The sequence below is a fragment of the Camelus dromedarius genome, chromosome 12 (genome assembly GCF_036321535.1).
Source record: "Camelus dromedarius isolate mCamDro1 chromosome 12, mCamDro1.pat, whole genome shotgun sequence".
Classification (NCBI taxonomy): Eukaryota; Metazoa; Chordata; class Mammalia; order Artiodactyla; family Camelidae; genus Camelus; species Camelus dromedarius.
In genome coordinates, this window is record NC_087447.1 from 9,988,686 (window position 1) to 10,012,500 (window position 23,815).

General features: G+C 48.5%; 2 protein-coding genes and 1 long non-coding RNA gene across 5 annotated transcripts in view; 2 read left to right on the forward strand and 1 right to left on the reverse strand.

The window, feature by feature from the left end:
* Window positions 1-158: 158 nt before the first annotated feature.
* Window positions 159-7,113, reverse strand: TMEM109 (transmembrane protein 109). 3 transcript variants are annotated; one of them, XM_031459519.2, is made up of 4 exons: window positions 6,966-7,113; window positions 2,219-2,463; window positions 1,206-1,308; window positions 159-748 (listed from the first exon to the last, which is right to left on the reverse strand). In XM_031459519.2, exons 2-4 carry the CDS (start codon window positions 2,453-2,455, stop codon window positions 357-359), a joined length of 732 nt encoding a protein of 243 aa, XP_031315379.1. In that variant the 5' UTR covers window positions 2,456-2,463; window positions 6,966-7,113; the 3' UTR covers window positions 159-356. The 3 variants fall into 3 exon arrangements, with proteins under 3 accessions (XP_031315379.1, XP_010985293.1, XP_031315380.1); XM_010986991.3 differs by having other exon boundaries at window positions 6,937-7,094; XM_031459520.2 differs by lacking the exon at window positions 6,966-7,113 and adding an exon at window positions 3,095-6,202.
* LOC135322643 (uncharacterized) lies at window positions 4,858-15,934 on the forward strand. Its single transcript, XR_010383331.1, has 4 exons — window positions 4,858-4,894; window positions 8,774-8,832; window positions 13,979-14,037; window positions 14,564-15,934. It is a non-coding gene; the product is annotated as an uncharacterized LOC135322643 (long non-coding RNA).
* Window positions 15,935-16,131: 197 nt separating this feature from the next.
* The window catches only part of PRPF19 (pre-mRNA processing factor 19), a 9,631-nt gene continuing 1,947 nt past the window's right edge, over window positions 16,132-23,815 (forward strand). The window contains exons 1-15 of the mRNA XM_010986992.3: window positions 16,132-16,368; window positions 18,067-18,216; window positions 18,389-18,465; window positions 19,208-19,349; window positions 19,433-19,506; window positions 19,623-19,685; window positions 20,560-20,601; window positions 20,729-20,803; window positions 21,131-21,206; window positions 21,363-21,472; window positions 21,890-22,045; window positions 22,273-22,342; window positions 22,576-22,661; window positions 22,907-23,077; window positions 23,205-23,310. Coding sequence (XP_010985294.1) covers window positions 16,350-16,368; window positions 18,067-18,216; window positions 18,389-18,465; window positions 19,208-19,349; window positions 19,433-19,506; window positions 19,623-19,685; window positions 20,560-20,601; window positions 20,729-20,803; window positions 21,131-21,206; window positions 21,363-21,472; window positions 21,890-22,045; window positions 22,273-22,342; window positions 22,576-22,661; window positions 22,907-23,077; window positions 23,205-23,310 — 1,417 coding nt within the window. The 5' untranslated portion in view covers window positions 16,132-16,349. The remainder of the gene's footprint in view (window positions 16,369-18,066; window positions 18,217-18,388; window positions 18,466-19,207; window positions 19,350-19,432; window positions 19,507-19,622; window positions 19,686-20,559; window positions 20,602-20,728; window positions 20,804-21,130; window positions 21,207-21,362; window positions 21,473-21,889; window positions 22,046-22,272; window positions 22,343-22,575; window positions 22,662-22,906; window positions 23,078-23,204; window positions 23,311-23,815) is intronic.

Sequence of the window (23,815 nt, forward strand, 5' to 3'; positions counted from 1 at the left end):
TCAGGAGGAAGGCAAGGTGGTAACTGAGTCACGGGAGGCCAACAGCAGTGATGTTCGCTGAGAGCAGGTGCAGAAGCTGGCAAGGAGGCCCCCCAACCGGCCCTGGCTAAGACAGGCTGGGAGCAGAGAGAGGGTTAAGAGAACCAACCCCAGGCAGAGAACCTCAGAAGACAGGGCCCCTGAGGACCAGCAGAATGGTCTTCCTCTCTCTCGGCTAAGGGGTGTGGTGCCCAGATCAAGGTTCGGAAGGTTCAGAGACAGGGCAAGGGAGGGGCAGGGGGCTGGAGGAGGGCTGTGAAACCCAGAAGCAGCTCAGCTCTTTGGTACGATGAAGGTGGCGGTGTCCAGCGTCCTCCTCACTCCTCCTCCACACTTCGGGGCCCTTTGGCCACTCGCCTCTGCCGCCAGCGCAGCTCCTCCACCTGGCGCTCCAGCCCCCGCACCTTGGCCTCCAGCTGGGCGCCCGAGGCCCGGGTGCCAGTGAGGCGGCTCAGCAGGGCGTAGAGGGTGAGCAAGGCCAGGAGGAGCAAGGCCCGGGTGGACGGGTCGGGTACCGACCTCACCAGGGCCACAAAGGCAGCCAGGAAGAGGACCAGCTTCAGGCCCCACAGGATTCGCCCCAGCAAGGCCAAGACCAAGCCGAGGAGCAGGGACAGCAGCCAATAGGCCACCAGGGCCCCTGCTCCCCACAGCAGGAAGGTCTGGACCTGGCCCGGGCTGAGCTTCAGGCCCTGGGTGAGGTGATCTCCTGGAAGGGGAGAGAGTCACAGAATCAGCCAGCCTGGAGTGGTGAGGGGAGGGGGGTGGTCAAGAACCCCAAAAAGGGGAGGAGCTAAACCCCTCTGCAAAGGGAAAATCCTCTTTCATAGGGTCAGAGACATGAGCTTGGACCTCAGCTCCAGTTCCCGCTGGCTGGGAGGACGTTACTTCTCTTGGTCAAGCCTGTTGCATCTATGAAATGGGAGTAATTCTCTGGGCTGTGGGTGACAGATGAGGTGCTATGTCTGAGCATCATGCTTCACCTGGCGTGAAGCAAACAATGACCCGGCAGGTGGTGACAATATTAGCCTGCTCTTATGCTGGCCTCTGGGGGAACCCGGGAGGTGTTCCTGGGGAAAAAGTCTAGACCCTGAAAAGATAAACTCCCCTAAACAAGAAGAGACAGGCTGAGCTCCAGCTGACCTAACCAGTTCTCTGCCACTCACCTTCGAGCCCCAAGGCACTCAGCAGCTGTGCGGCGATCCCAGACAGAGCGAAGAAGGCCACAGAGATGGCGGATGAGACGGCCCACATCACCTGGGCCAAGGTCTGCAGGAAGAGCCAGGCAGGAGATGAGTCCAGAAGTCATGATCACCCCTCCTTCGAGCCTCACCAGCACCTCCCACGAACATCTCCCCCACCCCGCCTCTTGCCAGAGGTTTGCCTGCCTGGGCCTGACTGAGGGGTCCCTTCCACAGCCACTTTCTAGTGCACAGGCTTGGACACCAGGCCATTTCTCCTTTCTGAAATGGAACCCAGGACATCTGGGCCCTAATTCAACTGATTGGCAGGAATACTGCGGTGGTAGTTGCAGGGGAACATGGGCATGGGGGTGCTCATCAAGTCCCTGGAGTAGTCACCCCATAAAACTGGGGCACTCCGACTCTCCCAGGGAATCATGAAGGTGTGTGAAGTAAGACCTGTAAAGGGCTAGGATCTTTCCATGGAAAAGGAGACAATCAGCTCTTCTGTATTACAGATTTTACAAGTGACTTGTTTAGTACGACCTATCAAAGGTATGCGACAAGCTTGGGATCCATTAGGTGGAAGAGACAGCCCGGCCTTAAGGCCCTGTGTCATCCCCACCCCGACCTCTCCAGGTGAAGGAATGGACTCAGGTCTTGCCAGTTTGCCAATTTTAGATTTCGGGTCAGATTTAGACCAAAGTCACACTCTGCAGTCACCCGTGACACAGGTTTATAAAGATGGCTCATTTCCTAGCCTTTCTGGCAGGGAAGGGCAGGAAAAAGGGAAAACTGGGGGTGGAGCTAAAGGCCGTTGGGTAGGAATCAAACAAAGGGAGTGCAAAAGGCAGGAACTGTCTGGCTTCATCCTGTGGAATCTGGGGCTCTCTGCCCCAGGGATTACGACACACAGAGGATGTGGAGCCAAGACAGTGGCCATGGACATCTCCTCTTTCCTCAGTTCATGGAATCACGGCAGGGAATGCCTTCCTTACCTCAGAAATCAGGTGGGTGGTTTCTGGGCCAATCCAGGCATCCAGTGTTCCCCGCACAGATAGACCTATCTGGCTCAGGAGATCAACTGGGACCTCCCTCTTCTGCTGGTCTGATGACACAAAGTCTCGATGGGACTGGGATGATGCTGAGTGGAGGAGGAGGAAGGCCACGAGGACCACCAGGATGACTTTGAACAGATGCTTGCCCCATGGCAAACTGCTCCCTGTGCCTGCCATGGCTGGGTCTGCCGGGAGAGAAGCTCAGGGTGAGCAGAGAGCCCGAATGAGCAGAGACACCCACTGTCCCAGGCATGACATGCCCCATCTCCCTCCTCCACCCCACCCTGTTCGCTGAGAAAGGCAGAACTGGGACTTTCGACTTAAGCTGGGCACAACGATCTGATTCACAGGTTCCTCTTTCACATTCTTTACCACCTGCATATTAATTAACCAGCAAGTATCATTCCGGGCCTTAAGTGGATGACAAGATCTCTCTAAGGCTTATTCCAGTTCTAAACTCTGAAGGCCTATCTCTGCATCTTAGGTGCTTTGGGCATTAAAAAAAAAAAAAGACCATAAGGTTCTGTTCCCAAGGAGATTACAGACTACTGAAGATAAAGCTGATTTTTTCAAAAAATTGAAAAACAGCACACAAATAAATGACATAAGGAAAAGTGATCAGTTACATGCTCAAATAAGAACATACTGCACACAGGCCATCTGCTCTCATGTGAGGTGGGTGTTAGCCTCCTGCCACTACCGATACAGAGGAGAAGAAGCTGAGACTTAGGAGTTAAGCATTTGCCCAAGGTTGCTGGGCTAAGTAGAAAGGCCAGGATTTGAACCTAAGGTTCTGCTTCCAAATCGCACACTCACCGGTGGTGAAGGTAACACAGCGGGTGTCAACTGCAGTTGCTCACTGGAATCACCTGGAAGCTACACCAAGTACTGAGGCCTCTGTCCCAAGCCCAGAGGTTCTGATGTCACCGTCTGGTGTGGCCTGATCCTAGATCTGCAAAGGCTCCCCAAGGGATTCCACTGGGCAAAGTTGAACCCCCCTGACACAGAATGACCTCAACTCCCCAGCCCCCAACGTAGGCAGAGTGAAAGCACAACTCCGAAGTCAAGATATTATGATTAATAAAAAGTTAACCATGCACCACCAATTACATTTAATCCAACAACAACCCAGCAGGTAGGTACTGTTATTATCCCCCTCTTCACTGATGAAGAAACCGAGGAAGGATAAGTAGTTAGTGGGGAAGCCAGGATTTGAATCCAGGGGCATCTGACATCAGATCCCCTCACACACACCACCGTGCTGTATCCTCTCCAACTTAAGTCTCAGAAGTGATTTGGAAAGTCAAACAATAGGCTTATTCATGAGCCAAAGTAGTAAAATAGTCTTGGCATCTACCAGTCAACTCTATGAATTACTGGTGACAATTCACTTAGCCACTTTGTATTTTGTGCTCTGATCTCGTCTGTAACGTGATGCTATAGGCAGGTTAAGACCCAACAAGTACCAACTCATTGAAATATGTGTGGATGCAGCCAAGAAAAACGTTTTCAGTTCCAACTTCTACTTGCCACCATGCTTGAGAAAAGTCAAACCCTACCAGCAAATCCCCTGTTCTCTTCCAGGCTCAGAAATGAACCTGTGGCTCCAGGGAGTTTCCATGATTCAGCCCTGATGAGCAGAGGCTAGGCCATGCCCCCGAGGCAGAAGCAACCAGGTTTTCGAAGTTTGTGCAGTTACCAGGGCACTCAGGGAGTTGGCCAGAAATCTGGAGCTGTCAGGATGGACGAGATGGAAGAGAAGATATTCTCATTCTTGTTTAGTGGGAAGGAGGAGGGTCCAAGAAGAGGTTATAAAAATATCACTTTCAGGGCAACTTTTGGCCCAGAAACAGCTGCTGTAAGTCCCTCCTGAGACCTGGAGGATCAAGCAGGGCTGCCAAACATGCAGTTCATATACAACAACCTCAAACGGGGAAGCCTTCTATTCTTCTTGGCACAAATCAGGAAACAGACGGTCCCTGCCACCAGTGGTCGGAGATGAGGATCACTCAGGTCAGTTCCTGGTCTATCTGGGTCATGACTGCGGACTGAAAGAACAGGGCTGCTATCCTGGGTTGGATTCTATATCCAAGGGCCTCCACCAGGAGGGATCAGATGTCATCTCCTCAGTTCTAGAAGGTCAGGATGATGTGAGCTGCTCCCTCCATGGCAGCCTCCTGGGTTCTGTGCCATCCTCAACTTTCAGGCGTCCCTATGTTCCAGCTGAAAGGAGCTGGAGGACCATGAAATAAACTCCACGATGAGGCTGGCATTGCCCCGCCAGCTGACCTTCTGAAGGGTACCAGAAACCAAATCGAACAGGAGTCTGGAGTGGGCCATTTGCATGTAAGAGTGCAGATAGCTGTCTGGTCCCCTTCTTCAGACTGCGTTCACAGCATTCCTTCTCCTTTCTTCTTCAGCAAGAATCTGACCCATGGCCATGATGCCTCCTCACTTTGGCCCAATCAAATACTTGGAATAAAGAGAAGCCATGGCAGTCAAGAGCTGAAGCAGTCTTGAGCTCTGAGCAGAAGTATGTCTTAACCATCTTCATCTCCTGTAATGCTAGACCGCAGCCAAACAGGAGGCACACAACCATGATAAACTGTGTGTGTGGTATGTATAGTGTGTGTGGTATGTATAGTGTGTGTTGTTTTATAATTAAGTGCTTGTTATCTCACCACTGCATTTAACTCTTATAACAATCTTATAAGGTCCTGCTACTCTACACATATTGCTCAGAAAACTATGGCTCAGAGATCAAGTGACTTGTTTAGGTTCACACAGCAGAACTGGGACTTGACTCCAGAAGCCAGGATCTAAACCTTACCCTGTGGTTCGTTCCACATCCTCACACTGCCTTAGTAAGATATGGTCCCTGTCCTCAAGGTGCTTAAAGTCCTGCTCCAAGTCAACCAACTCAAAGTGAGAGAACACCTAGACCCTGCAACGGGATCACACCCCAGAGGATGAAACACCTGCTGGGCTTACACGTCATGGGTTTGCACCAAGACGTATGAGGCCAGCAAAAATATGGGACTAGACCTGCCACTTCTGTTCAGACAGCTGCAATATGGCTCAGGCAGGGCCAGGAGAACCCTGCTGAGCTGAGGAAACTGCTTCACTGAACTACGGTATGAGAAGGCAGCATATGTTTAGCTGTGGTTTGCTGAGGGCAGGCAGGGTGTGGCGGTCCACACATCCCCTGCCAAGTCTTCTTCCTCCCATTAGCTTCCTTCCACACTATGAATCACTACATGGCAGGAGGGGCAGCTGACTTAGTGCCCTCTGCCGGCCCTGATTTCTCCATCATTGCTGGAGCTGTCCCTAGGGAGCACCGGTTCTCAGCCCGTAGAGTCTTTTCAAGCAAAGGTGTCTGCCTCCTTGCGGGGCTGCCTTACTCATACTCTCCCATAGATGGGTTCAGGCTTTGGTTTCTAGAGCTCCTCAGAGATTTCTGATGCATAACCAGACAACTGCCACAAATGATCAGCAGCACGGAAGTCTACTGTAGGCAAAACCCCCAAAGTGTAGCAGTGCACAAAGGACGCTAGACTTCCTTCTGTCCCAGGCTCATCTCTGTCACACACTACAAGCACTACCTTATGCCTATTACTTAACCTGAGTTTTCGTCTCCTCGAATGTAAAACGGGGTCAAGCGAGGTTAAGAGTTATTGCAAGGAGTTAACATGTTTCTGCAAGAACTCTGTAAACATCTACAGAAGCATTGCAGTACACAAATTGCCAAGATATCTCTTATTACACTGTCGCATAATTTAGCAGTTTATATGCCTGCTTCCGCCATTACTTTGAGTACCTCCTCCCCTTCAGACTTCACAGCTAACTTTTCTTGGAAGCCCAGCGCCTAGCACAGAACAATGACTAATAAGTGAGTATTAGAAGCCCGCCAAGAAGCGGTGACGGTAGCAATGCAGAGCCATGGAGAGATGCGGAGAGGAGGCTATTTTTAAGTTGATCCAAATATGTAGCGGCCACCGAAAAGCACAGCTGAGTTGAAAGGAAGCTCCTAGACCGGGCGAAGCTGCCACTGAGAATGAAGTCAGCGTCCTGGCAGGTGAGGGCAGCCCCCGCTAAGCCCCGGACAGCTGCTGCCCGGCAACTGTTTGGGGGCAGGGCGACAGGCAAAGGGGCAGCTTCCCAGGCGCACCGCGCCCTCTCCAGGACCCAGTCTCTCTGAGACAGGGTGTCAGTGGCATGTATGTGCTATTTCGAACAGCGTGTCCCCTGCCAAGCCCTGCTTTGTGGCGTCGCCGGCAAGGGACGCGCTGCGGCCCGGGGGTTGGGAGTATCCCAAAGGGCTCGGAGCGAGGCCGTGGGATGCTAGGCCGTAGGCAAGAGTCAGGGGTGAGGGGCTCAGCACTAGCCTCGCCCCCCAGCCTGACAGCCGCCAGGTCTCGGCCGGACCTCGGAGCAGCTATCGGAACGCTCTTCTCCCCGGAAACGCGTGCCTCCCGTGTTACCTAGTAACGACGCCCCCTGTTGCTTAGCAACGGTGAGTCGGATCCCCAGTTGGTTTCCCCAGTTGGTTTCCCCCACCGCGCGACGTCGGACCCCTCCCCACTGCTGCTCGCCAGGCCTCCCGGTTCCGCCCTGCTCCCGCCTGCAGCGGCTGTCACCTCCCGGTCCCGCATGCTGACCTCGAGTCCTGGTCTCGGCTCGCACTCACCGGGCTACGGCCCCCGCTGCCCTTCACGTGCGACTTCACTAAAACGCGCCACTAAACCCGCGCCTCCACACTGGGGCGTTGGTGTATCGTCTGCGCACGCGCAAGGCGGGATGAGCCCGGGGACCTGCCTGCCTCCCTTCGGGCCCAAGCCCGGTGCCGGTCAGCGCATGCGCCCTATTCTAGGACTATGTTTTGCCCCATGCGTTCCCATCCAGAGAATGGGGTCGAAGTTCGAGCTGGGAACGGAATTTTCTGGCAGGAAAAAGGAAAGAAGTGACTATATCTGGGCTATAGAGTGGGTAAACTGGATCTTTGAATTCAGAGGGGAAGCTTATCTGCCTCTAAAAAAAAAAAAACCCTTGGCATTTCGGGCAATGTAGTTCTCAGCTATGTGGTCTCTCCTGAGGCATTGTGGGAAATGTAGTTCTAAGGGAGAGGCTCCTGAATGCACCTGTTCTGAGAAACTTTTCGCGCTAAAAAGGCACAAAGGGAAAGGTTGTTAGAAAAGCAGTAAGAGGCGCAAAAGTGAGAAAATGCATCCTCTCCCTCTGAGGGCATTTCTACATTCAAACCCTGCAGATGGCTCCCAAATGTTCTCTCAGTTTTAGAGAAATAAAGGTACCAACTCCCAGAGCCCATTTGTAGCAAAAAGGCGGCGTTATGAAGGACATTTGAACAACAGATTTGGAATGAAGTGATTTTTTTTTTGCCTGCTTTGTGATTCTAGGCAAATCGCTTCAGCTCTCTGGATATTCTTGTTTCAACTTCAATGTTGTTAAAAAGAAAACCATAGGTTTGAAATGGGGTTAATTATGCTAGGACAAGCCCTCAAACCCGGGCTTAATACCTAACCTAAATGAAGTTTCAGTCTCCCCTAGAAATGTAGACTTAACCAGTCAGTCAGGAGATTTTTTGGTCAGCACCAATGAGGCAACCTGTCATATGGGCTCTCTCTAGCCCCCAAAGGAAGATGACATAATCTGATACACTGACCCCTTATGTTCCCCATAGATAGATTACCTGTGCCCGAAATAATCTTTTTTTTCTGTTTCTCAGTCCCATGTCCTGCCTTAAAAGCCTTTCCCTACTGTAGCCCTTTGGAGATGGGATGCTGCCTGATTGATGAATCTTTTATAGCCAATAAGATCTTGGAAATTTGCTAGACTGAATTTTATTGTTTGACTCTATGAAGTATTAGAAGGTCCTAAAAATACCACTCCACTGCACAACAAGAGATTCAATGACGAGAGGAGAGTGAACATTTATTTTAAAAACATGGTTGCTGTCCAAATGCTTTATCCCATTGGGTACCATAAGCAAGCTCCCTCTTGATGTTAAAACAGTTTCTGAAACTCAAAACTGTAAAACAGAACTCCTTTTTTTTCTCCCTGCTGTTATCAGTTTTCTAATTCTGCCTTCTTCCAAGATGTTGACTGAAAGAAAAACACACTACGTAAGAGCTGTGAATTGAGTTTTGTGCAGTGTCTTACTGAGAACTATAGTCCAGAGACAGCCTCTTAGATAGCTCTGAGGGACTACTCAGAAGAGGTAGGGGGAGAGGCCGGTATATCCGTGATTTTGGCTAAGAAGTATCAGCAATCCAGCATACATCTCAGAAGAAGGTTACTGCTAGTCAAGAGGAACAGATATCTCAGTTAATGATCCTAGTGCTTTTCTAAGTATGGGAAGATGAAAGAATCAGTGTTCATAAAAATGTTTCCTGTTATATATAATTATCTAAGGGCTCGTTTTACCCGTTTTCCCAAAGCACAGAGTGATTTATCCTGTTCATTCTGAATTCCTTTCAGGGTATATTGCATATCAGCAGCTGCCAGTGGCTTGATTTATTGACTTGTGGAACTGGATGGTGAGTGACATTCCTTGTTTTACACTGCCCCCTTGTGGTCATAAATTTGACCAAGGTTTGGGAGGCCTTTTGTAAGTAGTTTGTCACATGGTGCTAGTAAGGCTTATTCCTAGGTCAGGTGAGGATTTCGTTGATATGCCACTCAGTGCGCTATTGCTGGACTTCCTGTTAGGTAGCCATAAAAGTCTCTGGACCACCTATCTTGCTGGTCCAGGAAATGATTCCCTCTTGTTGCTTCCTCCCATGTCTAGAATTACACTATTACAATCATTTTAATCTTATATAGAATTATATATTTGATCAATGGTTTCAAGTTGTTTAGTCAACATTATTTTTGTCAGAGGCTCAGTGACATGCTGGGTAATGAAAGAAATGACAATGTCATAGAAGAGGCAGAATGCCAGTAAGACACCTAGAAGCATGAATAAGGTCATAAGGAAGAAGTTAAACCAAGAACTTCCATTTGGTGCAGCCCAATATATCCCCAGTCATCTGACCTAGTCAATTGCTGTCTTTAAGGGTAATGATATATTGGCATTATTCATAAGACACTCAGCCCAATTTCCTAATGTAATTAGGCTGATTATTCCTAGTATAATTTAATTATTCCCAACATAATGGGGCCTTTAAACTAAAATGACCATAGCCTGGTGTTAACCATATATAACCATCCATAACTGAGGGAGGATCTCGCCGAATAAGCAAGAAGTTATGGTTTTTGACTGAAATTTAGCTCATTGTTCTGATGGAGTAAACTTTAAAGAAAATTTTTATTTATGACCAGAGTCAGAGCAGGTATGATTGATTAGCCAAGTGAGGGGGGGGGTCCCATTTAGTAATTTCAGTAATGGCCTGAACAGAACTATATAACTTCTTTCTTCTAGAATAAATTTCCTAAGGGCTACCCAATCAAAGTCTTGGAGTGGAGAAATCCACCAAGGTAAACCAGAAATACTGGGCATGACTAATTGACCATAACTTGACAATTGGATTGACTTTTAAACTGCACAGGATTTGTACTTGCAATTGAAATCAAGAAAACATTATAAATAATCACACAGGTCAGGCCCAGTATCTTGGGATAGCTGTCTACTTCTGATGTCATCTTCTTCTTTCTTTCTTTCTTTTTTTTTTTTTTCCGGTGGAGGTACTGGGGTTTGAACCCAGGACCTCATGCATGCTAAGCATGTGCTCTACCACTGAGCTATTACCCTCCCCTTAACAAATTTTTTAAATTTATTCTTTTATTTTAAATTTTTTTTGATGTCACCTTCTCCTCATCCTGGTGCAGTTGTAGTTTCTCCTCTGAGTGTTGTTTTAAGGTGATTTTAGGTCAGCAGTCCTCTCCATAGACCAGTTTGGTACAGGAGGGCCTTTTAAAGTGGGAGATATGAATCCAAGAGTCAGAGTTCCCTTCAGTTTCACTTCACAGGATCTAGTTAAGAGTACCTGATAAGTATCCTTTGATTTAGGTTGGAGAGAGTCCTTTAAATGATGTCTTTTCCAGTATGCGTAATCCCCTGGTTGCAGGTCATGGGGCATCTGATCTTTATCCCAAGACAGATTACTATGATAAGCTTCAGAAACTAGCTTAGAATGTCCTTTTAATAATTCAATTAAGCTTTACAATAATGCAACATAGTAAAAGGGACCATCTAGGAAGTGAGTCTTAGGCAGTAAATACCAAAACTCAAAGATAATTAACAACACTAGAACTTAATATCCACAAAGGTGTATTACTGAAACCTAATTCTTCTCTCCAAAACCACCCTCATCTCTACCAAATATAGCCAAAATTAAGACTAATTTGTTTGCAGAATAAGTCTGGTTTCAATAAACTTGGCTTCATTATTCATATAAGTGTAATAGATCATATACGCTCTTTTAAATTGACTTTGCTGGGACTTTTCATAAGAATTCTCAAACTGAACTTTAAAAGTCCTCTCAAGGCCAGGAAATGCATGCCAAGGATTTGCCATCAGATTCTGTCTTGAATACCTATAAATTTGGATGAATTACTCTCTTCTTGAAGTCGAAAATATCTTGAGGTTTTTGCATCTGCCAGGAAGTGGCTTTCTTTTCTTTTTTTTTTAAATTGAAGTATAGTGGATTTACAATGTTGTCTTAGTTTCTGGTGTACAGCATAATAATTCAGTTATACATACATATATATTCTTTTTCATATTCTTTCTCATTATAGGTTATTACAAGCAATTTAATATAGTTCCCTGTTCTACACAGTTGGAACTTGCTGTTTATCAATTTTATATATAGTAGTTCATTCCAAACTCCTAATTTATCCCTTCGTCCCCCTTTCCCCTTTGGTAACCCTAAGTTTGTTTTCTATGTCTGTGAGTCTGTTCCTGTTTTGTAAATAAGTTCATTTGTGCCTTTTTTTTTTTTAGATTCCACAAATAAATGACATCAAATGCTATTTGTCTTTCTCTGTCTGACTTACCTCACTTAATATGATAATCTCTAGGACCATCTAAGTTGCTGCAATTGGCATTATTTCATTCTTTTTTATGGCTGAGTAATATTTCATTGTATATATAGACCACATCTTCTTTATCCAGTCATCTATTGATGGACATTTAGGTTATTTCCATGATTTGGTTACTGTAAATAGTGCTGCTATGAACATTGGGGTGTCTGTATCTTTTTGAATTAGTTTTCTCATTCAGTAACTAAAACTATTTTTAGTTTTTTAAGGAATCTCCATACTGTTTTCCATAGTGGCAGCACTAATTTACAATCTCACCAACAGTGTAGGAGGCTTTCCTTTTCTCCACACTCTCTCCAGCGTTTGTCACTTGTGGACTGTTAAATGATGGCCATTCTGACTGGTGTGAGATGATACCTCATTGCAGTTTAGGTTTGCATTTCTCTGATAATTAGTGATACTGAGCACCTTTTCATGTGCCTATTGGCCATCTGTATATCTTCACTGGAGAAATGTCTGTTTAGGTCCTTTAGGAGGTGGCTTTCTTTATTCATCTGTTAAGGCTGCTGGGAACCCTGTATACAAGGTATCAGACTATTTTTTCAAGGGGCTTATAGCTCCATAAAGTCAGTCTTAGTTCCTTAAAGCTGTCTGGCCATATCTGAGTCTGTGTATGTCTCTGTCAAATACGACATTCCAGTCAAAGCCTTGATAGTATAACTACTATTCCCAATTGTACGCTGTTATAAGGGGAACAGATTCTTTTTGTTTATTTGTTTTTTTGTCTTTTTAAAATTGAAGTATAGTTGGTTACAAGGTATCAATTTCTGGTGTACAATATAATGTCCCAGTCATACATATATATACATATATTCATTTCCATACTTTTTTTCATTAAAGGTCATTACAAGATATTGAATACAGTTCCCTGTGCTATACAGAAGAAATTTTTTTAAATCTATTTTATATATAGTAGTTAATATTTGCAAATCTCCAACTCCTAAATTTATCCCTTCCCACCCTCCTTTCCCCTGGTAACCATAAGATTGTTTACTATGTCTGTGAGTCTGTTTCTGTTTTGTAGATGAGTTCATTAGTCTTCTTTTTTCTTTTTTTAGATTCCACGTATGAGTGATATCATATGATATTTTACTTTCTCTTTCTGGCCTACTTCACTTAGAATGACAATCTCCAGATCCATCCATGTTGCTGCAAATGGCATTATTTTATTCTTTTCTTATGGCTGAGTAGTATTCTATTGTATAAATGTACCACAACTTCTTTATCCAGTCATCTGTTGATGGACATTTAGGTTGGTTCCATGACTTGGCTATTGTATATAGTGCTGCCATGAACATTGGCGTACATGTATCTTTTCGAATTAGAGTTTCCTCCTGATATATGCCCAGGAGTGGGATTGCTGGATCATATGGTAACTCCATTTTTAGTCTTTTGAGGAATCTCCATACTGTTTTCCATAATGGCTGCACCAAACTATATTCCCACTAACAGTGTAGGAGGGCTCAAGGGGAACAGTTTCTTACTGAACTTACACGAATAACTATATTGCCGTGAGACTAAGAATACTCACAAAGAGTTTACAAATTCTGAAGGTATCAGGTAGAGAGAAAAGATAAACATTTCAATTCTGCTTACAAAGGTATAATTTACCAAATTGCTGTAAGTCACAGCTTAAGGGAAAAGGTTTCCTTATATCTGGAAAACGAAGATTAAAAGCCAAAAACATTTCAGATAAAAAGTTATACTTGTTGATATTGATACTCTGTTAGTTTTATAAAGACATCAGTTTTTCCAACAGAATTCTTTAATTTCTTACCCAGTTTAGAAGTATAATCTGAAACTTATCAGAAACCTGTACTTTTCAAAAAGCATCAGAGCAAAACACTAGCTGTCTATAAATGAAAAAAGACTTTAAAAGGCATGGTTAAAGACGTGATTACAATGCAATTGTCAAGGAAATTTAGTTATTTTTGTGAAATAAATTCTTTAACAAATTCTGTTAAAGTCTGTGAAGCCGATTTGAGGAAAGATATCAGGTCAGCCTCCTCCCTAATCACCCAGTCCCAATCTCCTCACTGTCTTTCAACTGAGCAAAATCTTCCCAGTGTCTGTCAACTGGGAAATAAAGGCACCTGTTCTTGAATCCTAAGTTCAAGGGTAACTTGCTCCTCATAGTGAGGAGTTTAACAATCTCTGAATAAAACTCAGGATTGTCAACCAAGATGCTAGAGCAAGACCAGGAGTGACTCACCTAAATTCATCTGGGCACACCAAGGAGGCAGACAGGCACAAGGGGCCCTTGCTGGTACCATGGTTCTGGATCCTATTAGAGTTCAGGCAAAGGAGAGAGGTTGCTCTGGGTCCTTTCATGGTCACCAAAACTGTCAATTGAAAAAAAGTGCACAACATAAGAGTTATGAGTTGAGTTTTATGCAGTGTCTTACTGAGGACTCTAGCCCAGGAGACAGCCTCTCAGATAGTCTGAGAAACTGCTCAGAAGAGGTTTGGGGAGAGGCCAGTGTACCTGTGATTTTGGCTAAGAAGCATCAGCGATCCAGCATACGTCTCAGTGGAAAGTTGGGGTTCATTAAATTTTTTTCCTGTTATATCTAACTATGTAAGGACCTGTTTTGCCAAAGCACAGAGTGGCTCATCCCGTTCTTCATTCTGAATTCTTTTCAGGGTGTGCTGTAGGGCAGCGACTGTAGTGGCTAATGACTTCATCCTTGGAGGACCATATGGTGAGTCCTTGTTTCACACAGACTACACATGAGTAGCCACCAGTCTGCCATCATGTCAAGTTGTTTCTTTCCTTCAGATGTTTCCCAGACATACCCATCTTCCTCTGGCCCCTTATCACTTCCTGCCTTGGCTAAGGGTCTCTTTCTTCCAGAACGGGCTCTAGCAGCATCCTGGGCCTCACCTTCCAGCCTTTCTAACAGTTGCACAGTTGGAACCTCACATGTGCTTGTGAGATCGTTTCTTATTTGTAGAACTACCAACCTCATGTCGTGGACTTTCCCATGCAAGAAATGTAACTTTTCTTTTTTTTTTTTTCCTATGACAAGTTAATTTCTTTTCAACTCTCTTCCAGCTGAGTGGTAGAAACATCCTCAGACAGTTCAGGGTTCTTTCTATCCTTGTTTCTCAGGTTGTACACACCTTTTGGAAAATTAACATAGAGTTGGAGGGGGGAACGAGAAGAATTCATCTAAACCTCTTTGAGCTGCATTGTCCTTCTTAATTGTCTGTCTCTTGTCCACATAGGTTGCAACTAAATCTATATGGGAAATGGAGCTTCTTCTGGATTATTTGCCCAATATGTTGCCTTGCTTCCCAAGTAACAGCAGCCCTGGCCTGGGGAAGCAGGACATAGAGTTCCTGTCTCAAGGACCCACTGACAGCTATGCATGTATATATCCCTTCCCCAACGTGTCCCTTCCCAGCCTTAGATAATCTTTATCTCCTCTGTGGGGAGGCTGAGATTGGGAGGAGTGGTGAGTAATCTGAGATCAAGTTCTCACCTGTAATATTTACTCCAAAATCAATTGCCCTGAATCCTTTCTATTCCCTGAAGAGCTGGCTTTTAAAACTCAAAAGCCTTGAAGAGACTCCCCCTTTCCTCCATTCTTCCATCACAGCCATAAGCTCCCCCACATAGGGACAACTCTGTTTCACTCAGAGTCCTATCCCCAATGCCAAGTACAGTGCCTCCTGACTGGCCACAGTGGGCACTCAACAAAGATTTGTCCAATAAATAAATTTTTGTGTCCCTCTCCCTCCAGTCTGTCCCCTCCCAACCCATTCAGTAAATGTCTTCCAGAGGAATCTTCTAGAAACATGGTTATCACTTCACAGCTGAACTGCTGTTCCACTGCTAGCCCAGTCAAGTCTAACCAACTCTGGTTCAAGGTCCCATCTAAATGGTTCCACTTTATTTCCTACCACATCCAAGTACTTAAGCTGCCTGGCCTGGCAGGCAGTCTGTCGTTCAACCAATAGTTATGACTTTCCCGCTATGTGTCAGGCACTGCGTTAGACTCTGCGAAGCAACAGTGACCACAACAATGATGATCCCTGTCATCTCGGAGTTTACAGTCTAGCGGAGTATCCAGACATCAAACATTTACTTGTACATAATTAAATGATTATAGTTATTCAGAATGGTTCAGAGGAGAATTACAGAGTGCTGTGCGGACTAAAATTCAGAAGTCAAGAACAAGACTCCAGAGGAAGTACCATTTAAGGTGAGACTGAAGTTTCCTTTGGAGGGGATAGGCGGGAAGGGAAGGAGGGACAGTCCGAGTTGACGAAAGTATTCCAGGCAAAAGCACTGGAACCAGCCAGAGAGGGTAAGTTTGAGGACCTGAAATGCCAGTGTGGCCGAAGAGAAGTTGATGACTCGGCCAAAATCACAGAGCAAATTGGTAGAAAAGGTAGGACCAGAACAGTTGCTTGGCCAGCGTTAGTTTTCTTCACCCATCTGCATCCACGGCTTCTTCACTGGGTCTTTCTAAGGGTAGTCCGAGAAACGCTTGCCCGGGAATCACGTGGGGCACGCACTGAAAACGCAGGCTCTCTTAAGCAGACCCCAGGAAGATGCATTTTAAGAGATTCTCGCACGCCAAAGTTTGGAAGACTACGATCCCACGGCCCCAACAAGCTCTGTTCTCAAGTGTGTTGCCGAATTGATTGGCTTTTTAAAAAGGCCCACTGCATCATGGGAAATGTAGTTTCGGGCCTCCTCTCCTCCTCCAGGGGCGCGTTACGGAAGGAACCGAGTGGGCCCGGAAATAGCCGAGTATGACCTGGCGCTCCCTTTCCTGCACGGTTGCATTCTGGGAAAGGGCAGTTTCCGTTAAGTGCTGGAGGCTGAGGCGCGCGACCAGCCGTGGTTCCACGTGAAGCGCTAGGCGGGCTTCGCTCGGCGGGGTCGCTCCCCGCTCGCCGCGGAGCGTCCCGGAAGCAGCGAGGAACCGGAAGTGGCCCGAGGGGGCTGAGAAGCCGATCCCGGAGCTCGGTGTGAGACGCCTCGGAGCGTAGCGACGGCGCCATGTCCCTGATCTGCTCTAGTGAGTATGGGCTAAGGCCGATCGCGGGTCGCAGGAGGCCGGAGAGCCGAGCAGGAGGATCTACGAGCCGCTGCGGCGCAAGGGTGGGGGCGGAGGTGAAAACAGGGCTCCTGGGAGGCAGGGGGGCTGCCTGTCAGCCCGGGGGTCTTCCTCCTCAAGCGTGGGGTGCATTTGCGCAGCGCTTCATAGTTTACCTAAAGCCTCAAACGTATTGTCGCAGGCACTGAGGCCATCCATCTCTTTTGCGCAGTGGAACTGAGGCCTGCATAGAGAGAGCTGATGCAGGGGAAACAGCTCTGGTGTAGGAATCGGGAAGCCCGAAGGCTTGTGCAGGATCCTCCCCCAGTTGGCTTTGTGATCTGGCAGGAGGATGCGGGCCTCTGTTTACCCATCTGCAAAATGAAGGCCTTGGCACTGGATGTTGTCTGAGGCCCTGCTCGGGTCGGCAGAGCTTCTGTAATTTGCGAAGGTCACACAGTGAGTTGGAGGCAGTGACAGGGCTGAAAGCCAGGTCTCTGGCTCCCAGCCTCACGCTGTAGGACTAGTAAAAACAGCGCACATTTATAAAGCTTTTATTGGTTTACAGTGCACTTGCAAGTCTGTGATCTCATTATATCCTCACAAGAATGCTCCAAAGCAGAAATAAAGGTCCGATTTTACAGATAAGGATGTAATGCCCAAGGAAAATGTGGCTTTTGTCAAACAGAATAGCTAATTAACTGGCGAAGCTGGGTGATGGAGCCAGGTTCTCTGACCCTGAATCCATGCTTTTTTCAAATGCCTTGTACTGTCTTTCCTTTTGGTGTTTCATTGAGGCATGGAGATGTTTTCCATTCTCATTGTTCATCAGGTTATTAATTTCTCAGCTTTTTCTCTCCTTGCTTCCTAACTCTCAAGCCCTTTAGTCTTCTGAGAACCTCTCCATAAATCCAAACAAAGAGAAGAAGGAGGGAAGAGAACGTGGCTAGAAAAAAGAACTTTTCACATTTAAAGAAATTACAATGTGCAGAGTATTTTCACATTTACTGTTTCCTTTCAGTCTTGAGGAACCCCTTTTACGTGTTCCCCAGCACCATCCTTCCTCTCATTCGCTCATCTGTTAGATGTTTACTGACTGCCTGCTGGGCATCTGCATTGTTCTGGAAGTCAGAGACCAGCTATAATCCCTGTCCTCAAGGGGTATAAACGATAGCTCTGTTGAGGGTGGTTGTGAGGATGAGTTAATCTGCGGAAGTGTTTATAGTCGTGCTTGGCATCTAGTAAACACTGTGTAAATGCTTTTTGTTATTACAGCATTTGTTATATTGCTTTGTAATTTCTTGGTCTGAGAATCCATCTAGGCTCTAGCCCGAGATTTGAGTGGCTTCGTGTGTATCTCCCTGTCGTCCAGTATAATGGGTGCCTAAGCACCTTCATTCAGAAATGAGATGGGCAAGGATTACTGACCGCTCTCAAGCGCCCGGTGGATGGTAGTTGTGCAATAATTATTTGTTGATGGACTGATGGGAGACTGATGGAGAAGCTAGTTAGGTTGCTGGACAACGTTCTGGGTACAGTCCAAAACTGGCTTAGTGTCATGTCTTGATTCCTGTTAGTGTAGGGACGCGTGGTCTTGTTGAGGCCAGTAGGCAGGGAAACATCTCCTTGGCCCAAGGTCCCTTTCACCCGCCAAGCTGACTGCCTGCCTTTTCTCCGCAGTCTCCAATGAAGTGCCAGAGCACCCATGTGTGTCCCCAGTCTCTAATCATGTCTATGAGCGGCGGCTCATTGAGAAGTACATTGCAGAGAACGGCACAGACCCCATCAACAACCAGCCTCTGTCCGAGGAGCAGCTCATTGACATCAAAGGTGCCCACTGGCTGGCTGCAGTCTGAGGCGCTCCTAGCTCAGAGCCGGAGAGGGGGGCCAGTGCACCAGGGGAGGAGGCGGTGGTCTGTTAGTGCAGGTGGAGGGGAAGAGTGGGGAGGGGTAGCACACCCCAGGTTATGGTTTTTCAGACCCACTTTCCCTCTCTTGGCAGTTGCTCACCCAATCCGGCCCAAGCCTCCCTCAGCCACCAGCATCCCAGCCATCCTAAAAGCCTTGCAGGATGAGTGGGTGAGTCCCTGGAAGAGAAGTGGTGTTTTCCCCACTTGAAAAGAGTGGGTCATTGGACCAGGATGTGGGGTTGAGAAGGATGGAGCATTGTTTTCTGTTCTGCGGGGTGGGTGAGGGCAGAAGAGGAGCCTGGTGGTTGAAGCCACACAGATCCCGGTTGCACACTTAGCTCCGATGCCCGCTTGCCATGTCACCCTGGGCAGGGTGCTTGCATCTGAGTCTTGATTTTCCCAACTGGAGGACACACGTTAGTGCCTGTCAATCAGGGTTTGGGGAGAATTTGAGTAAGATTAGAGTATAAGCTTCATGGGGTCAGGGCCTTGTGTTACTCATCGGTACAGCCCCAGCATCGAGAGCAGTGCCCATGCCTAGTGGGTGCTCTGAAATGTGAAGGGATGAGTACATCCGGGGCCTGGCTGGCCAGTGCCTGACACATCCAGGGCCACCAGTGAACAGCAACAGTAGCATTTGTATTCCCTTTTGGTGAGGTGACCGCATAACTCCTGAGATTCACTGGCAAATTCGAGAGGATGGGGAAGGGAAGGAGCTGGCTCCCACTCTCGTCTGTGTGCCCAGTGTTTGGTGCCGGCTGGGAGCCCGGGAGTGTCTGTATTGCATCCCGGGTCATGGATACTGGTCTAGGCCATGGGATGGGAGGCAGCCTCCTCTTATCAAGGGCTGACTCTCTTGCTGGGTGCTCCCTCCTCCTCCCGGCCCTCACAGCAGTGTCTCCCTCTCCCAGGATGCAGTCATGCTCCACAGCTTCACCCTGCGCCAGCAGCTGCAGACCACTCGCCAGGAGCTGTCCCATGCCCTGTACCAGCACGATGCCGCCTGCCGGGTCATTGCCCGTCTCACCAAGGAAGTCACTGCTGCTCGAGAAGGTCCAGCCTCTCCCCTGCCATCCCTCACTCCGGGCTGGGCCTGTTTTACAGCACCCCGTTTCTAATGTCCCTTTCTCGTGCAGCTCTGGCGACCCTGAAACCACAGGCTGGTCTCATCGTGCCCCAGGCTGTGCCAAGCTCCCAGCCGAGCGTTGTGGTGAGTGTCCCCCTGGCCCTGCCAGCCGCCCGTTTGTGTGAGGAGGCGCCTGTTGCCCTTCTGTGAGAGTCTCCGGCATTCTGTGCTCCTCTCACCTTCCCCTTCCTTCCCTTCAGGGTGCAGGCGAGCCAATGGATTTGGGCGAGCTCGTGGGAATGACCCCCGAGATTATTCAGAAGGTACGTCGCTCTCTCACTCGGCTGGAGGGCTGATGGGCCCTCCCCTTTCACTACCTGCCTTGAGTCCAGTAGGAATGCTGGTCGTATCCACTTGGAGGTGGAGCCGTGGTGCAGAGCACAGACTTGGACCAGACTGCCTGGGTTTGTGTTCTCATGTCACCACTGCTGAGCTTTATGACCTTGGGTGGGCTCAGCCAATCCTGTGTCTTAATTCCCTGGCTTGTAGAGTGAGGATAATAGTACCTACTTTATAAACTTGTGGGGATTTTAAGGATTTTAATTCTGTGAAGTGCAACAACTTGCAGCTCTCATGAGGGTTCTTTGCAGACACTAGAACGTTTTGTTACACGTTTTCATGGTTTTTCTGCTGAGGGAGACAGGGCAGGAGTCATTGTTCACATTTTACAGATGAAGAATCTGTAAAGAACCTGAGACTCAGACTCAGAGGCCCAGCTCACAGGAGGTGGAGCTGGCCCCTGAGCCCAGGGCTGGCGCTCTGTTGTAGTCACAGCATCCTCCTTAGTGGGAATGGCTAGTTTGTGTCTCTTCCGAGCAGTTGAGGTCGTCCGCACGCATCTGGGATCTCAGCGGCGCGGCCACGGTCTGGGAGCGCTGCCATTTATCTCCTCTGTGACCTTGGGCGAGTGACTTCACTTCTCAGTTTCCTCCCCTGAAATGAGGTCATCAACACCCACCTCATAAGGTTGGAGTGAAAGTAAAGCGAGATACGCACATTAGCCTTGAGCACAGCGCCTGGCAGGTGATGAGTCCTTGGTGATGCTTGTGAGAGCAGAGTGTGACCGGCAGCCCCCGGGCTGTTTTCCTGGCAAAATAATTTGTCTGACATTGAGCCTGTTCCCGGCTCTTTCCTCAGCTGCAAGACAAGGCCACTGTGCTCACCACGGAGCGTAAGAAGGTGAGTCCTCCTAGAGCCGGGGGCGAGAGTGGGCCTGGGGGAGGTGGTCAGCCCCTTAGGAGGAAGGGAGATGGCTGAACCCTGCACTCACTGCCCCTTTTCATGGGGGTCTCTTTCTTTTTCTCAGAGAGGGAAGACGGTGCCTGAGGAGCTGGTGAAGCCAGAAGAGCTCAGCAAATACCGTCAGGTGGCATCTCATGTGGTGAGTGGCCGGGCCCCCGCTGACTTGGAGACAGGGCCCTCCCCGGCTGTTTCTGTGGTGGAGGGGGCCAGCACGGGGTGCCGTCCAGGGCCTCTGGCCCCGTTTCTAGCCTTGGCTGCTGACTTGTCAGGGCTTCTCTTCCTGCCCAGCTCTGGCTTTCCTGATAGTGCAGTGAGGGGGTTACTGCATCCAGGCAGAAAGCCAAGCGCAGCGGATGCGGAACAGAAGTCACCCTTGTTTGCCGAGGCCAGGGCTGGGGGGTTCATGTGGCTTTGTGGTGGCCTTGATTCAGCCGTGACAGGATTTAACGTGGCACTCTCTGCACAGGGCTTGCACAGTGCCAGCATTCCCGGGATCCTCGCCCTGGACCTCTGCCCATCTGACACCAACAAGATCCTCACTGGTGAGAGCCGGCTTGGCCCTGCAGGCCGGGGCAGGGAGGGCAGCGAGGAAAGTGCATGCTCCTGTCCTCTGTGAGCCTGGAAACAAAAGGATCTTCTCCAGCAGAGGGACCTGGGGGGCCTGACTTATTTTTGGATCTCACTTTGGTTCTCTCCAGGTGGGGCGGATAAAAATGTTGTTGTCTTTGACAAGAGTTCTGAGCAAATCCTGGCCACCCTCAAAGGCCATACCAAGAAAGTCACCAGTGTGGTGTTTCACCCTTCGCAGGTAAGGGGTCTCCTCGTACCCTCAGCCCCTCATTCCTGAGCCCTGTAGCAGTGGTTTAGGGTCCCAGAACCAGTCTCCCACCCCTCCTGTCTCCTTGGTGAAGTTATGTGGGCCTGAGAAACCGCACTGACTCTCTAGTTTCTCAATTGCGCTAGCCACCTTTTTCTCTGGTCCTGGAAACCGCTTGGGATGTTTCCCTCTGCTGCAGTTATCCTTTTTACCACTAGATGGCGGGGCCTCTTCTTGGCCAAATGCTGTTTGATTTCTCATTCTGATAGCATTTATCCTCTTAGGCATTTTTGAGTGGATGGGTGGTTCCAGGCAGGGTGGGACTGAGAAGAGGAGCAGTTGTCCCTAGTCCCCTTTTGTAGGATGGTTCTTTGGCTCTGATAACCTGCATCTTTGCTTTTCTTTTAGGAGCTGGTGTTTTCTGCCTCCCCAGATGCCACTATCAGGATTTGGTCGGTCCCGAATGCCTCTTGTGTACAGGTTGTTCGGGCCCATGAGAGTGCGGTGACCGGCCTCAGCCTCCACGCCACTGGTGACTATCTCCTGAGCTCCTCTGATGACCAGGTGTGGTCCCAGCCGGGGCCCTGAAGAGGCCCCGGGGAAGCTCAGACATTGGGAGGAGGGAACATCTTACCAGACCCAGCTGGTTCCCCAGAATCTGGGGGAGAGTGTTTCCTCTGCCAAGAAAGGCTAGCCTAGCGGGGTCTGCCTAACCGGGGCCTGCCTTCCTGCGGGGCTGCCAGAACCTGGGGCCCACTGTCTTACTGGCTCTGTTGTCTCTGTCTTTTCAGTACTGGGCCTTCTCTGACATCCAGACAGGGCGTGTGCTCACCAAGGTGACCGATGAGACCTCTGGCTGCTGTAAGTTGCCTCCCAGGCACTGGGCTCTTCATTTGCCGCATATCGTTAATTTTTATGTTTTATTTAGTCGTTGGCTCATTTGTTCTTCTAAAAATGCACTTGCTGCCAGCACCTGCTGAGAGCCAGGCCCTGTGCTGGGCACGGTGAGCAGTGCGAGGAGAAGGAGCCTGCCTTGGCTGAGCTCAGTCTTCCCCTGTGGGCTCTGACCACGTGTCCACCCCTCTACTCCACAGCTCTCACCTGTGCGCAGTTCCACCCCGATGGACTCATTTTCGGAACAGGAACTATGGACTCTCAGATCAAGATCTGGGACTTGAAGGTAGGACTTGGCAGCCTCCATCTGTGACCCAGAGCGGGCACTCTTGTGACTGCCATGTGGCTAAGTGCTTGTGGCACCGGGCCCCGGGGTATCCCAAGAGTGAAGAGACGGTGGCCATGTGTGTGTGACATGGTGATAGGTGTGTTCTGGGGGCCCTGGGCTGGGCTGTCCATCCCTGCTATTCCTGCTGGTTGTCCTTCCTCATGACCAGTGGGTGACATTTGACTCCCCGCCCCCCACTGTAGGAGCGCACCAATGTGGCCAACTTCCCTGGCCACTCGGGCCCCATCACCAGCATTGCCTTCTCCGAGAATGGCTACTACCTGGCTACAGCGGCCGACGACTCCTCTGTCAAGCTCTGGGATCTGCGCAAACTTAAGAACTTTAAGACATTGCAGCTGGATAACAACTTTGAGGTGCGCCCCTCCCTCCCCCCATCTCTCTCGATTGCCTCTCCTCCTCATTTGTCTATTCATGGAATTACTCTAAACTGCCCAGCACCCCTAGTCTCTGCTCTCATGTGCCCTCTCCTGACTCTGGCAGGTGAAGTCACTGATCTTTGACCAGAGCGGTACTTACCTGGCCCTTGGGGGCACAGACGTCCAGATCTACATCTGCAAACAGTGGACGGAGATTCTTCACTTTACAGGTAGAGGCTGGCCCTGGGATCCTGAGGTCTCCAGGTGCCCTGGCCCAGAGGAAAGTGGGAGAATCTCACTGGGTTAGGAATTTCTAGGGGTAGGTGCAAATTTGCAGCTTTTAATCACTACCTGAGGTGGCAGAGTTTAGTGGCTAAGAAGATGAACTCAGGGTGATGTCAAGGATCTGACTGCCTGACTTTGAATACAAGCTTTACCACTTGAAGCTCTATGACACTGGGCAAGTTACTTAACTCTCTGGAGAATGATGATAGTACAGTCGGTCCCCAACAGACTCAACCAACTGTGGATCAAAAATATCTGGGGGAGAAAAAAATCCAGAAAAGCAAACCATGAATTGGCCGCACACTGGCAACTATTTATATAACGTTTACATTGTATTTACAACTCTACATAGAATTTACATTCTGTAAGATTTTGTAAGTTATCTAGGGGTAACTTAAAGTGTATGGGAGAATGTGTGTAAGTTACATGCGAGTATGCCATTATTTTACA